The sequence below is a fragment of the Mycteria americana genome, chromosome 6 (genome assembly GCF_035582795.1).
Source record: "Mycteria americana isolate JAX WOST 10 ecotype Jacksonville Zoo and Gardens chromosome 6, USCA_MyAme_1.0, whole genome shotgun sequence".
Classification (NCBI taxonomy): Eukaryota; Metazoa; Chordata; class Aves; order Ciconiiformes; family Ciconiidae; genus Mycteria; species Mycteria americana.
Window position 1 is genome coordinate 12,015,635 of NC_134370.1, and position 15,803 is coordinate 12,031,437.

The 15,803-nt window shown below is 39.6% G+C and overlaps 1 protein-coding gene across 2 annotated transcripts in view; it reads right to left on the bottom strand.

The window, feature by feature from the left end:
* The window catches only part of SHOC2 (SHOC2 leucine rich repeat scaffold protein), a 72,735-nt gene that overhangs the window by 4,906 nt on the left and 52,026 nt on the right, over positions 1–15,803 (bottom strand). For both annotated transcript variants that reach the window (XM_075504553.1, XM_075504552.1), the window contains exons 4-8: positions 9,827–9,957; positions 6,081–6,269; positions 4,572–4,694; positions 2,305–2,442; positions 1,698–1,815 (exon numbers count right to left, since the gene is read on the bottom strand). In XM_075504553.1, the coding sequence (XP_075360668.1) occupies positions 1,698–1,815; positions 2,305–2,442; positions 4,572–4,694; positions 6,081–6,269; positions 9,827–9,957 (699 nt within the window). The remainder of the gene's footprint in view (positions 1–1,697; positions 1,816–2,304; positions 2,443–4,571; positions 4,695–6,080; positions 6,270–9,826; positions 9,958–15,803) is intronic.

Consider the following 15,803-nt stretch of genomic DNA (forward strand, 5'->3'; position numbering starts at 1 on the left):
CCTTTAGATAACCACTGAATTGAGAATATACAGAATAAGAGAACTGAGAGGGACTTCACTGTAACTGTTCAGCCAAGTGCTTTGCGATTGCAGGCAACACTGAATAGCGATCTAGAAGGGCCTAGAAAATGTTTATACCATACAGTATGTATTATCTCTATAAAAATACCTATGTCATACCTTTTATTTAATTAGAACCCATACATTAAAGACCTGAAGCTGTAACTGTAATGCGCCACAGGAAGAAAGCAAGAGACATCTCTGCAGAGCAGTGAATTTATTAAATGGAACAAACCTGTGTGAAAAATACCTCCTGAATTTGAATTTTACAACCTGCCTCTACTACAGATACTGCAATAGTGATTAACCAGAAGATGGAAAATGGACTAATTTCTTCTTTCTTAAGACTTCCATTCCTCCACAGCAATCAAATATCAATATTAATCCATATCTGAAATACACTCCAAACGTACAAGTCCTCCTCAAAACATTCCCCAATTTCCAATCTTACATACCATAAACATCTCCTATAACCTAAAAGACTATTTCATCTTTCACAAGAGAAAGCAGTAGCCAGGGCTCAAGGCATGGAAAACCAATAAAAAGGAAAGGCTAAGAAGTAATGGGAAATAGCTGATAACTTTAGATGAAGCAGTCAAAATAGTTAACTACAATCTGTCAAGACAACCAGCTTTAATAACCAAATTTACTCCTACAATAGTATTTCAAGTTTACTTACATACTTTAATTCCGCAGCTCATTTCCACAGCATCCAAACTCTCTCCACTAACTTATGAACTAAATTACAAAGCTCCACATTTAGACTGTTTTAGGCCCTTCTCACACTGAGGCACATACAAGATGAGCAGAAGCTGTAACGGCTCTTCACTACAGATGCTGGGACAGACCATGTCCCAGCCTTCTGCATCTGCACATCACTGTTTCTGACCACATTTTGCTTTGTGTAGCTTTTCCCATCATTTTTTCCTCCATAATGAGCTATAACTTTAAGATTTTAACTTAAGTGCTCAGAATCATGCTCTGGAGGTACTTGTGACTGACTATAAAAGGAACGGGGCTCTCAATTTCAGATGCTCTGAATCTCAGTTACTCTGGATGTCGCAAGTAGACAAAAAGAATCCTATTCCTCCCTTTCTTTCTGTAGATTTCCTCCTCTTCACTTCCTTTTCTTGTCTCATCAAGGTGAAAAATACTACGATGGTCTACAAAGAGAAGTGTGTGCAGAGGGACTATCAGGAGAAACATTTGCTTCAGCTGTCTACACCTTACACAAAGTTTTGTCTACACCATGGATTTACAGTAGGACCAGTGCATTCCTTTCTGACACAGACCTCTCTCCAAGAACAGGTTTATGAAGTTGAGTGACTGATAATACACAACTTGTGGGAGAATTTGGAGAGAAAAGAAAACTCACTATTCCAGGTTAGCGTGTGTTCAGCAGCTTTCTGCAGAACAGAAACAAGCTCAACCATTTGTTTCACTACAGTTCAGTAAGATAAAGATCATACCCTATAGTGCTGTTCCTGTGGCACACGCTTCACATCAGGTTGTGTATATCTAGAAGTTTCACACGAATTTTGTGGCCTCTACTTATGAGCACAGTAGATGCTTATCTTCTGTGTCAGCAACTGCTTTGGCTCAGGCACACTGCATAAAACCAGAAAAAGGGATCTTACCAATTTCCTCAGGAAGGTGTGTGAGAAGATTCTCTCCAAGCCCAAGGTGCGTCAGATTGGTAAGATGACCGATACCTCTGGGAAGGGTGGTCAACTGATTATTAGTCAGAACCAATTTCTAAGGGAAAAACACATTTTTAAAAATTAACTTAAAGACTTTTGCTTTGAATGACAGTAAGTAACAAGATATATAGCTGATAAATTGATGGGTTCTACTCTCCAGCATTTGAAAAAAAAAAATTTCTACTCTTCAACATTTCAGACCTCTATTAAGCACCACTAAACAAAAATAAAATAGTGCATAGTAAAATACGTGCCTAAATATAAAAGCTTTCATGAACATGACTGAAATCAGAGGCTATTCCTGTGGCAGTATTGTACTCATGGTACAACAGTTAAACTCTTCAAAATTCATTTGTTCAGTATTAACTGATAAACCTGGGGAAGAATTAGTGGGGACAGACTGTGGATGAAGTTGTGCAAGATTCTTAACTTTTCATTCTATGTCTAGTCCCAAAGAGTTTCCCTCATCAAAAGAGCTGTAATTAAATCAGCATGGTGTAAATAAAGGACGTAAGCTGTTTATCTCAGCCCATTATTGTTTCACCTGCAGATCCTTGAGGTAAGCTATTTCATTTGGCAAGGATTCCAGTTTGTTTTCCTCTAGATCTAGCTCTCGGAGTTTCCGTAGATTTCCAATTCCATGGGGAAGTTTCTTTAGTAGATTGTTTGACAAGATAAGAACCTCAAAAAAAAAAAAAACCAAACACAGAGGATTTCAGCAATGCAATTAGTAAATAACAATTAAGACAGGATCTTTTTATATTTTCAAGTAATGAAGTCCAAGATTAGCCTACGTTCAAATTATGGAAGCAAACTGAAAAGATTAAAAAAAAAATAAAATCGGTGATTAACATCATTTTTTTAAAAGTCTTTAATGATACAAATACATAGATTTATGACAGAATTATTTCAAATATTATTTTACATAATAATAAATGCAGAACAAAAACAAAGAACACCTTATTTCTTCAAATGTCCAAAGAAAAACAATTTCTTCCTGGAATTCCCTATCATTCTGTTATCCTTCCTTATAGCTATCTCAACCATGTTTTACATTATTTGCTGCGCTTGCCAAGTCCTCCTTAAAAAGCTTAATACTTCCTCTTCTCCCTATGTCCCTTGGGTTAAAAGCAGCAGCAAGTAAACATACAGATCAGAGCACCTAAGCCCAACACTGCATAGATATCCACTGGCTTTTCAAAATGGTCTCCTATCACACACCTGCCCCTACTAGAGCGTTATCCTCTTGTTCTCCTCCTTTCTAAGTTGAATTATAAATATCCTAGGTTCAAGAAAAGTATCCTTATTTGCAACGTCATTTAACAGAGTTATTCATTACACCACAAGGAAGTTAACAGGAGTTACACTAGTATACCATTTTTCCTCTGGAGAAGTCTAACAGTCCTTAGAAGCAATCAAGCCTCATAACAACCCCGTGAGCAGTAAGGTAATTAATTACTGATTAAACAATCCTATTATCTAGTTATTTAGCAAGGCACATTGAAACACAAGGATGTGAAAGAGCACCCAAGGTGGACCCTCATCCTAGCCACGCACAGCTCCCTGCTAAGCCAGCCAAGGTTGCAAATGCCTGGCTTCTACCAATCCCAGCTCTCACTAGCTTCATGTAACGTGGAAACACTGAAGGCAGGAACAGAATAGAAAACAAGGCTAAAAATCAAAGTGAAAATCAAAATGAATAAAAGCCAACATCTTAGCATCAGCACAAGCAGTATTTTGGTGGCCTTCCTTTATGCGCTACGATATACACAGAACGATAAGAATAGTAACGTTTTAATCGCGTATCAAGAAACAAAGGCAGGAACAGAAAATCTTACCTACATGCAATGCAGCTGACTTAGCACTGCTGTGGGAACCTTCACTTTTGTGTAAACACTGCCCAAATAGTTCTTTGTATTTGATTCTTTAATTACAGAGGAAAATAGCACTAACGGGTCTGTGGACCGTGCAGCTCTCCAGCTTCAGCAGCTGGCAGACCACCGGCAAATCCAGTTGTTAGAGGTTACTAACTTCCCAACCACATCAATCAGAGCCTTAACTTAAAGGGAACTGGGCCACTAAATAGCTATTACTCTGCCATATAATTTTTGCCCCAAACACAGGAATTATTAATTATTCAGATCAGCAGTCACACTGGAACTTTGCAATTTCAAATATGCCATTTGCTATTGTACTTTAACAGATTTTTCCCAGCAACTCACAGAGGCTACGACGTCCCCTCAACTGCCCGAACAAGCACCTCTATCTTTATGTCCCTCCAAGGCAACTAAGTTTGTCTCTCCTGATGGTAGCTTGGGAAACAGGGCTAGGGGACACAAGAGGTTTAGTTCACAGTTTCAACCTACGAGTTCTTCTCCCTCAAAGGCTGATAATTCCCACCTGGATGCCTACAAGGTTCACAGTGCTACATTCAAGCCACCTCTGGCTGTAGCCCATTTCATTACATTTTTCTGATCCCTGCTGTTTCCATACTGGTCTCTCCAGGAATCAAACTGAGTTCAGTTCCATTTAATTTACAACAGTAACTGTCTGTTGAGAAAGATTTTCTTTCTACATGGTTAAAAATATGTATATACTTAACTCTTTGTGCACCGACACTCATCTAGAGCCTAAAGAACAACATTCAAAAAGCTGTTTAAAACAACCATAAACAGATGCAACACATCTAAATAGCATACATACACATATTTATTTGGCTTTATTTGACCCAAAAGTAATATTACTTAAACCTGAAGTACAGAACACCTATTTGCAGGGATTCACTTAGGTGTTCATTTATACTCTTCTCACCTCAAGAGAAACAAGCCCAGATACATCCTCAGGGATTTTTGTGAGCTGATTAGTCGCTAAGTTCAGTTCTACCATACTAGTCCAAGTCCCGAAGTCCAAGGGGAGAGAGGTCAGCTGATTGTCCTGTGATTTAACATATCAAACATTTAGGGTCTGCGCTTGCAAGAAGTCGGCATGGCATCTGAGAGATTAAACAAACTGCTTACAAAATACTTCATAACAAAATAGTAGATAATTAAATCAGGAGAATAAAATGTTGGTAATTGGCCAAATATTTTTTAAGTACCTCAAAAACATAGTAAGCAGTTCCAATTTAGAGTAACAGAATTGACTCTGTGTTACTAATATGAACTGAAGTGGAAAAATTAGAAGCACATAATTCTCAAGATTTCATGTGTCCCAGTAGTTAAAACATTTTTTTTGTCCTTTCTTTGCTGAATACGGGGAGGGGGGAGAACATAAAATTCACCATAACTTGCAAAGGTGCTATCAGCAACGCTGGAATCCTAAAAATAATGGCATTAGCTTAAAAAAAAAAAAAAAAAAAAAAAACAACAACAACAAAAAAACAAAACAAAAAAAAACCTAAACAAACAACAACAAAACCACCCAGCCAACACACAGAAACCACCACAAACAAAAACCCATAAAAAAAAGAACAAGGAAAAAAAAATACCAAACACACCACAAAGGAAATACACCTTAATGGCTCAGAGTAAAAGCAACTGAAATTAAACTGAACATCTTACTGCTCGAAATGCAGCTACAAAATTTGACCTAGACCAGACACTAAAAAAAAAAAAAAAAAAAAAAAATCTAAAAAACCAGGTCATACAAAGTCCTGGTAAACGTGCAAAGTTACAAACGGGTATGTGATAAAAAATGGTCTTAATGCAAACTAAGAATCTATTTGTGCCAAAAGATATTCTAAAACAGTAGCTGAGCTTAGATACTGCTCAAACATTTTTTTAAAAATAATTTAAGAACTTGAAGCAAACCTATTCCTAGAAAAACATCATCTCTTTTCTCTAGTTCTCTTCACTCTAAGTGTATATAGCACAGACTTAAAGGTTCTTTTTCTGTGCTCTACAACTACTGCCAAAAGTCTCCAAACTCGGGTTTTGAAAGAATATATTCAAAAAAGATCTTTTACATAATTTTGTTTTTAAATCTAAACCGTAACAGTAGAGGGGGGAAAGAAATAAGGTACTCTACATGCTTATGTCTTATTTGAATATTCGAGAACTTTGCAGCCAACTTTCTTGTTTTCATTGTTCAAACTTGAGCAAATGTGACAAACGCTTAACTAACAAAAATAAAGACAAATCAATAACATCTTGATAGTACATTTTTAAACTAATACAGAATTGTTTCTATATGCGACAGCAGCAGTGTCCCCTTCAGCGTGATAAATTCATTCCTTATATCATTAAGTTTGCCAGAATTCATGGAGCAGCAAACAATGCTCCTCATTGATTTTACACACAGTAGCATGTTTCTGTGCCTCACCTTCATGTTCAGCTTACTTAATACTTTAGCTCTAGAGAAAATTCCAAAGGGTATTTTATTGATGCGGTTGTGCTCCATATTGAGAGAGTAGATTGTGGAGAACTGGGACGGGCCACCCACGGGATAGGACTGGAAGCAGTTCCTGGCCAGTGTTAAACTAGTCAGTTTGACAAGGCTGGATAAAAGACCCTGTAGAGAGAAGAAAACCACCCAGGAACTTAGGACAGATTTATTTGAATACATCTCTTTTCCCTCATGGGTCTAATTAGAAATGTTTTCCCCCCTCAAGTCCATCCCCTAAATAAGTGTTGCAACACACAAACCAGTGTTAAATTTGATAAAACCTCCATCAGCAACAGTCTCTGCTCACAGTCGTCAGCCTTTACCTTATTTCCCCCTTTCTCCTTACATACTGCCAGATACAAAAGCAGCAAACTTATCACATTTAAAAGCTTCAGAGGTTTTGTAACTCTTTTTTCCTCCAAACGGTATTTTTTTTTAATAACACATTGCTATGCCTTGGGTAGCTCTGAAGAGCGCAGGGGCAGTGGCTGGCAGGCACAGTCAGCAGCGTGTCCATCCTGAACAGCGGTCCCGGCTTCGGCCAACACCACCCAACTGCAGCTCACTCAATTTTGATGCCTGCTCAAAGTTGAGAGTGGGGCCCAAGGAATTATCAACTGCACGCACCGTTTTTCAAACTGGTGTTTGATACGTCCACTACAAATCTTTGTTAATGTAATAACAATCCATAAGGTGAACACATCTGGTAGAAGTTTCCTTTTAGGCTGTAACAGTTTCAGATAACCAGGCAGGACACAGAAAAAGAATGGGAAGGCAAGGTTTTGGAAATTCTATTTTTTTTTCCTGTCTTCAAAATATTCCTAAATAGTTATTACTCCACTTCTCTTCCCCGCCCCCCCCCCCCCCTTAAGAAATAAAAAGCAAGAAGCCTGGAGTTAAACTGGATAGCAATGGTTGTCCATTGAATCCAGAGTCTTATTTCACTTCGCAATCAAATTAGATTCTACAATCTCAGCAGCGCGGATCTAGGAGTTTATCTGTTAGTTACGTGCCAAGTGCGTTGCTGGAACTGTGGGGATGAATAATGAGATCTAAATTACTGCTGAAGTGTCACCTTTGCTTATTACTATGCCTACTTGAATTCAACCCTATTTGCTTAAGTATTATGGAAATTGGAGATTTATGCGTGGCATTACATACCATAAATAATGCAACATCTGCAATCAGGAACGAGCAGTAAGAAGATAATGATTCCAAGCATATACCTAATGTCAGTATTTCTGGATTGCAATTTCAGCGCTATATTCACTGTAAAAGCTTTAAGAACATGGCTTTGCTCTTTCACCAGGAAAGCTTTGGCTACTTTTCTAAATAGTTTAACAACATTATTGTAAATAGAACAGGATTAAATAGGGACTGGTGTACATGTCATGGCTAAAACTTTAAGCACTGAAATACAATTCTGGGGGCATATCAGCAAATATCAGTGAAGCAATTTTCCCCCTAAAGATAAAATAATGGATATCTTAAAATCAGTATTAATCTAACCTAATCATTAACTAGTATAATCTTTGATTAGGAAATACTGCTTCTAGCTATACTTTAATTAACAGATATTCTTTGTCCTAGAGGTTAGAGGCAGTCCCTGAGCTCAGTTACAAACATACTTTATTGCTTCAAATGGATCTTGGCATTTCAAAAAGCCATTTTTGAAGTCTGCTTCCATACAAAAAATATTAAAAATATGTTAGCTAATACACTCTAATAGCCTAGAGTAATTAAACACATTTGAAGGGAAGCAAGAGAGCTTTGGCAATACAAAGAGAACAATGCTCTTATATCTATGAGAGCTGTGACAGTGCTGCCTTCTCCCAGCCCATCCTTTTAAGCTAAAATATTTATTAGGCATTGTGTCAGCAGCTTCAGCTATGCTTTGAAATTCAGACGTTTCTTCTACAAATACCATTCTTTGTATTATAGCACAGAATGTTTTACTTTAAACAGATTACAGTACAAACTATACACTTCTGCAAGGTAGCAGCTTAAGTGTTAACATATTGTTGGCAAATATATGTGAAGGCGGCAGCACAGTCGCAAAGAGTTTTGTATTATGACTGAATGTATTTTAAAGCAAGTAATCATCCCTCACATTAGCTTTTTATAATTATACCGTAGATGCTTTTATAATACATCTGGGTGGGGTGGGCTAGCTTAGCTCTCATCTTAAAAGCAGCCTGGTGGCTTTCAGTCAGTAGCATTTTCTTAAATGATAGTTTTACCCAAACATTTATTAAATTCTCTGTTTTCAGTCTTTCACTGCCGAGTTTAGAAATTTATCTGAAGGAAAGCAGTTACTTATTGCACTTTGTTACTATGAATATTTTGCCTAACTCCAAATCCATTTTGTTTTTTTCTTCTATGTATAGTTTCCTATATACCTCTTTAGATACATTTTGAATTATTTGATACTAAGAATTTATACTTTTTCTTTTTTTTTTTTGGACCATCATTAAAACAGAACAGACTAAAACTCTACATTGTATCCTGAAGACTTTATCTCCAAACAGTTCTAAAGCAATGGAAGAAATATCCAAAATAATAATCAATCGCATTGGATTTTTTTTCTGGCATCAGAGCAATTCTGCCCAGGCACTAATGCTTCAAGTCAAACATTTACTCTCAATGTTTACTAGCACCAAAAGCATGCAGTATGCAGCCGAGCATCTCACAGTCTGCTACCCTGATAAATCAGTCTCAAGGAAGCAAGAAAAGGAAAATCAGGATGAAAGGTATAACCAACAGTTGAAATAGTTTCGAAGTCTGCAGACATCAAAGCTGTATTTAAAAAGTGGTCTGTAACAGGGACACCTTTCACAGAACTCTAGGGAAGAAGTATAGAAAAGCATACAGATGCACAGAGGACTAGGACTTTCTGCCTCTCCACCCCAGAGCTAGCAAAGCACTCTGTTCAAGGAACGTGCTACTTGAAGAGACTGACAAGGTGGCTTCAGAACTTCTAACTATGGACATTTTCCTTGGTCCCACACTAAGCTAGAAGCAAGAGAGACCAAGGCAAGACAATCAAGTGCAGCAACTCTGAAAACAAAAGCAAGAAAATGGATTTCTCTTCCCCTTTCTCCCATGATCCTCGGAGAGTCACTGGATACTGAAAAATTATGCAAATTTTTCTTTTTCATAACTGACAGAGGTGTATCAATGAGTTGCCAGATGATCTCTCATCGGTGTCAACAGCACACTTTTCCACATTAAGATGAGAATGCTGAGGCCAAGTCGCTGTGACAAGCTTTACCTTCTCTCTTAAAGGTTGTTCCTGCCTCAATTAGATGGGAAAGAGATATCCCATTTTTCTACTTCTTCCCTACCTCCATGAAACAGAAACACTGAGAAGCTCTTATCTAGCTTGAACGGTGGGAACCTGGACTCCTTATTTAAGGTTTTCTAAAGAGACAGGACAACAAACATAATCACATGTATTGCTCCCACTTTTGACTGAAGTTGTATGACATCAGTTCTTCTATACTAGTTAGACACACCTAATATGTACAGAATTGAAATATTTCACACACATCTAGATTAAAACAAAGGGTATTCCTCAGACCTGTGATGCAAGATGAAGTAATTTCACATGTTCCAATCACTCTACAAAACACCAATGCTTTACACGAACATTCCCTCCCAAATCCACTCCCTCTAATTCTCACCTCTGGTAAAGTAGAAATGTTGTTGTTCTCCAGGTTCAGTTCATCAAGTTCACTGCATTTTGCTAAAGACTTCGGAATTGCTGACAGCCTATTGTACCTCAGGCCAAGACGACTTAGACTGGACAGATTTCCTACAGGTAGGAAACAGTTATTAATATATCGTTAGATTAACACAAAGGCACAGAACAAGGTTTGACTTCTGATTCTTCTGTTGTCTCACACTCTACACTCCGCACTTTTCATATGGTGAAATGGAGCTATCATCCCAAAACAAGAGATTCACAGAATACAGTGCTTTCCAACACTGAAGTCGACCGTGCAGTAGAAGTATGGTGTGCATATTACATATTCTTCTTAAGCTGTGCATGATACGGTAAGCAAGCAAGGCCTATGTCCTATTGTAGAAGTCCTTCTATCCTGATCTTTCTACCAACAAACAACTCTATCATTTTCCAGATGTCCCCAAAATAACTTTTTTAAACTAGATAGCATCGTTCAATGCCATGACTCATATTACCAGAACTTCGGCGTACATCACACACCTCAGGTCCTGGCAAAACAATTTCCTCTACAGGGAAAAAAACCCCCTTTACCATCCTCCAAAAGCAACAAAGTCTTTAAAAAGTGATAGGGGAAAAAAAAAAAGCTTGCAACTTTTCTGCATGATACCAAAAGAAAAGTATGGAGGAAGTCCACAAAAATCTGGACAACAACGCACGTAAAAACCTTACTGAATATATTGCCAGGCCAAGAGTCCCAGTTGATAATGTATTTCTGTCAGGAAAAATATTCTTGAGAAACTTGCAACTTGAAAATTTCCCATCTGAAGCTCCCTTTAGCTCCAGTCTTTACTATCTAACAAGTACTCAAGACCAAAATCAACTGCTTAAGGATGTCTTTGAACTATACGGTGCTGGGGCATTTAGACTCTCCTGCAGGTAGTAAGACCTTGAACTTCACTGAAAAGTCAGCTGGCAAAAGGTACAAAGAACAGTGATTAGTCTTCTGACTCATCCCTACGATCAGAAAACGTGTCTGTGCACGTGTGTACATCGCAGTAGTGGAGCTTGTGAACAGATTCACACAATCAATCAGTTCCTTGCAAAACTGATTTTGGGGTCAGGAAGGCCAAGGCGCAGCTGGAGTTGAACTTGGCAAGGGATGCAAGGAATAACAAAAAGGGCTTCTACAGGTATATCAACCAGAAAAGGAAAGTTAAAGAAAGCATACTGATGAACTGATGAATAAGAATGGTGACCTAGTATCAACAGACAAGGAGAAGGCTGAGGTACTCAACGACTTTTTTGCTTCAGTCTTCTCTGGCAACCGCTCTCCTCACCCCTCCCAAGTCAATGGACAACATGTTTGGGACCAGGGGGGTAAAGCCCCTCCCACTTTAAGGGAGGATCAGGTTCATGACCACCTGAGGAACCTGAACATATATAAGTCTATGGGACCTGATGAGATTCATCCCAGACTCCTGAGGGAATTGGCTGATGTAGTTGCCAAGCCACTCTCCATGATATTTGAAAAGTCATGCAGTCAGGTGAAGTCCCTGGTGACTGGAAGAAGGGAAACATTGTGCCCATTTTTAAAAAGGGTAGAAAGGAGGACCCTGGGAACTACAGCCCTGTCAGCCTCACCTCTGTGCCTGGGAAGATCATGGAACAGATCCTCCTAGAAGCTATGCTAGAGCACATGGAGGACAGGGACATGATTCGAGACAGCCAACATGGCTCAACCAAGGGCAAGTCCTGCCTGACCAACCTAGTGGCTTTCTACGAGGGAGTTACCATATCAGTGGACAAGGGAAAAGCAATGGATGTCATCTATCTGGACTTCCGTAAAGCCTTTGACACAGTCCCCCACAACATCCTTCCCTCTAAACTGGAGAGATATGGATTTGATGGGTGGACTGTTCAGTGGATAAGGAATTGGTTGGCTGGTCACATCCAGAAGGTAGTGGTCAACGGCTCAATGTCCAGATGGAGATCATTGATGAGTGGTGTCCCTCAGGGGTCTGTACTGGGACCAGTGCTGTCCAACATTTTCATCAATGACATTGACAGCGAGATTGAGTGCACCCTCAGCAAGTTTGCAGATGACACCAAGCTGAGTGGTGCAGCTGACACACCAGAAGGACAGGATATCATCCAGAGGGACCTGGACAAGCTGGAGAAGTGGGCTTGTGTGAACCTCAAGAGGTTCAACAAGACCAAGTGCAGGATCCTACACCTGGGTCGGGGCAATCCTCGGTTTCAATACAGGCTGAGGGATGATGTGATCGAGAGCAGCCTTGTGGAAATGGACTTGGGGGTACTGATGGACAAAAAGCTCGACATGAGCCAACAATGTGCGCTCGCAGCCCAGAAGGCCAACTGCATCCTGCGCTGCATCAAAAGAAACACGGCCAGCAGGTCGAGGGAGGCGATTCTGCCCCTCTACTCTGCTCTGGTGAGACCTCACCTGGAGTACTGCGTCCAGCCCTGGAGCCCTCAGCACAAGAAGGACATGGAACTGTTGGAACGGGTCCAGAGGAGGGCCACAAAAATGATCCGAGGGCTGAAGCACCTCTCCTACGAGGACAGGCTGAGGCTTGTTCTGAAGAGTTGGCATTGTTCAGCCTGGAGAAGAGAAGGCTGCGGGGAGACCTTATAGCAGCCTTCCAGTACTTAAAGGGGGCCTTTAGGAAAGACGGGGACAGACTTTTTAGCAAGGCCTGTTGTGACAGGACAAGGAGCAATGGTTTTAAACTAAGGGAGGGCAGATTTAGGCTGGATTTAAGAAAAAAATTTTTTACAATGAGGGTGGTGAGGCACTGGAACAGATTACCCAGAGAGGTGGTAGATGCCCCATCCCTGAAAACATTCAAGGTCCGGTTGGATGGGGCTCTGAGCAACCTGATCTAGTTGAAGATGTCCCTGCTCATTGCAGGGGGGTTGGACTAGGTCACCTGTAAAGGTCCCTTCCAATCCAAAGCATTCTATGATTCTATGAAAACATTTGCCTTTTACACTCATTTTTACAACGACTCATGGCACAACAAATTTGTTCTGCAAATTGAAGTACCAGAAACACACATTAGAAAAGAAACAAGCAAGAATAACCAGAAATAATTTAAAAAGATGAAGGGAGTTTAATATGTACAGTCTAACTACTCATTAAATGAAGGATATATTAATGTCTATGCATATGTACTTATACAAAGGTTATTGCAACACAGCAAAGGAAGAAGCAAATGTAGTGTATGAAATACACTTGGAAGCAAAGGACAAAACAAAATTAAAAGAAATGGAGACTGAAAATTAATACAAATACTACAATGGGATCTGCTAGACAGAGGAAAAGTCCCAACAAAGGAAGTGGCAAAATACCTCTTTCTTGAACTTGGTCAAAATATACTGTAAGAACTCGGTCAAAATATACTGAAAGAATGACCCTACATCACCAAGTAGCTGGGATTGTAGCTAATAAAAACTGGAATTGGGAATGTTGTATGATTCACTGTAGTTAATAAAATGGAGATTCACAAGAGCAGTGAAAGTAAAAGAAAAACAAACCACCACAAAAAAAATAATCCCTCAAAAAACCCCCAAACATAAAAAACCTTATATAGAACAAAAATTACCCAGGTCTTACAAACCAAGACAGAAAAGAGGATGAATTTTCAGTGCATATCTGATATTTAGCTAACAAGCTTAGCAACAAGTTTCACTTAGTATTGTCAATAACAAAACAAAAGTTAAAACAACAGGTAGTCACCTGGAGCTGCTTAACTAGTAGTATCTCCCATTGGGATTTTTATTTATACTTTTTAAGTGGTTTCTTTCTGAGCAAATATACAATTAGCTTTTGCAGAAGCAGCAAAAAAGTCTTCCTGTAACCAAAAGAGGCATTTAAAATCCAGGGCTATCAATATTGCTCTCCAGTGCACAAAACTTCATCTTTTGAGGTTAAATCCTAAAGTGCATGTACACACTGAAGAGAATAATTAAGACCTATTTTGAGCCTACAATCCACTAGTATAAAGATGTACATTTGTACATAAGATAGCTATTTCATGCCCTATTTGGCGAGATCTGGCATTGCTGGCTGTATAGGAAACTGGCCTCACTTCACATGATAGACATCCTATTGCAAGGCACCAAGATCATTAGGATTCGCCATTCCAGGGATGAACAAAGCACATCCTGACTGCATTTCTCTGAATTGTTATTTAATGCTTTACTAACAAAACAGGTGACAAACTTTACACAAAATAAGATATCAATCTACTGTTCTTTTTCACTACTTAAACCTTGAGCTAGATGCTGATCTGGATTTTTCAGGCAAAGAGGACGAACGGGGAACGGCTCTAGCAGACAGCATGATGCCAACTGTTGCTTAGCAATACAACGTCGCTATGCCAATTCCCAGATTGCGAGCACAGGCTGTATGTACATGGCTCTCTTCCTACCAGCAACGTGGCATTTCAGAAAAATGAAACAAGGCAGCCATTAGAGAGTCAAACTGTACCATAATTTTCCAGGAGAGAATGACACACGTTGGCTAGCCTCATGGCATTATCAGAAAGGAGGCATAAACACCAGCTCCCAGTAATTTTTTCTTATCATAAGTAGCATTTCTCAATAGAACTTTACCACTGTTTCTCTACTAGTTATTTTTCTCCTCCATGGGGAAGGCATGAAAGGCATAACAGAAGACACATCCTTCGTGTACCACATTCCCTGTGAGTGTTTCACATACCACAGCGCTAAATACAGTTATTCCTGAGAACTGAACAAAAGCAGCAACGTCTCAGCTGGAGCAGCAACGTCTCAGCTGGAGCTTCACCAGTAGCACCTCTCCCACTGCTGCTGGAAAGGCTGTCCTGCACCCAGCTGATGCAGGCAGTATGGGCCACCTTCTCATTTCAAGCCAGAATTTATTTATAGCCAATTTATTGCCATTTAGTCTTGTGTCAACAAGACTCTGACATCTTTTCATCCTCATCAGAGTTCATATTCACACCTCATTGTGAATGTATCACGGTGAGAAAAACTTATCAGCTTTTAGCTTTCCATGCTGGAGAAGCCAGATCTTAGTCTCCTCTTCACAAAATAGGATGATCCTTATAGCTCTTCCCTCTGCTCCGTGTGTTAAAACTTACCGGGTTTGTTTGTCTGTTTGTCTTTAAAGAAATGCCCAGAGTTTTAAAAATTAGGAGTGTCAGATTTAGTGTCCAGTACCATTATGTTAATATTTGCCTCCATGGTCCATGGGCAGCTGGCTAACGTGCTCAGGCCACCTTGCCAGCTCTCTGACCGCCAAGTGACAAACTCCGTTTTACAACAGAAATTGTTACAAGTTGCTAAACAGCAGACCTTGAGCATTGCACAAACAAAAATGATCCCACTTACAGCTCCCTGAGCTCAGGATTACCCAGCTGATACTCATATTCTAAGCCGCTTTACAGTGCCTGCACCCATCTCCATCTTCTCCAGTTCAGCTACTGGTTTCTGAGATGGCACCATATTAGGTACACCGCTGACGTAGTTAAGTCTAAGAAATAAGGTGAGGAAAGTAACAACTGATGATGATCAACTCAGACAGTCACCAGAATCATTTGCGGTTGTACTTTGTCACTGAAACCATACCTCAGCGGTTCCTCTTAAAACAGCCCCTCACAGGTAGAGTGACTCAGAAAATGCAGCAATAGATGTTCATAAACATGACAGTTTGATAACCACAACTGAAAAGCAGCTACTAGAAGGAAAAGCAGCAAGCAAACCCCCTTCCAACTTGTTTTCTTAGGGAGCCCATTACAAAAACCTTGTAAACTCAACGGCCCCATCCATTGGTACTTCTAAAAATATGATACTGAAGCCTGACTAAGCCCTAAACATATCCCAGGCTTAAGAAAGTCACTGAAAAATTGTTTTAGTTCAACTTCTGGTGTGAACAGTCACTCTTGGGAACCAGACTTCACACAGTCACC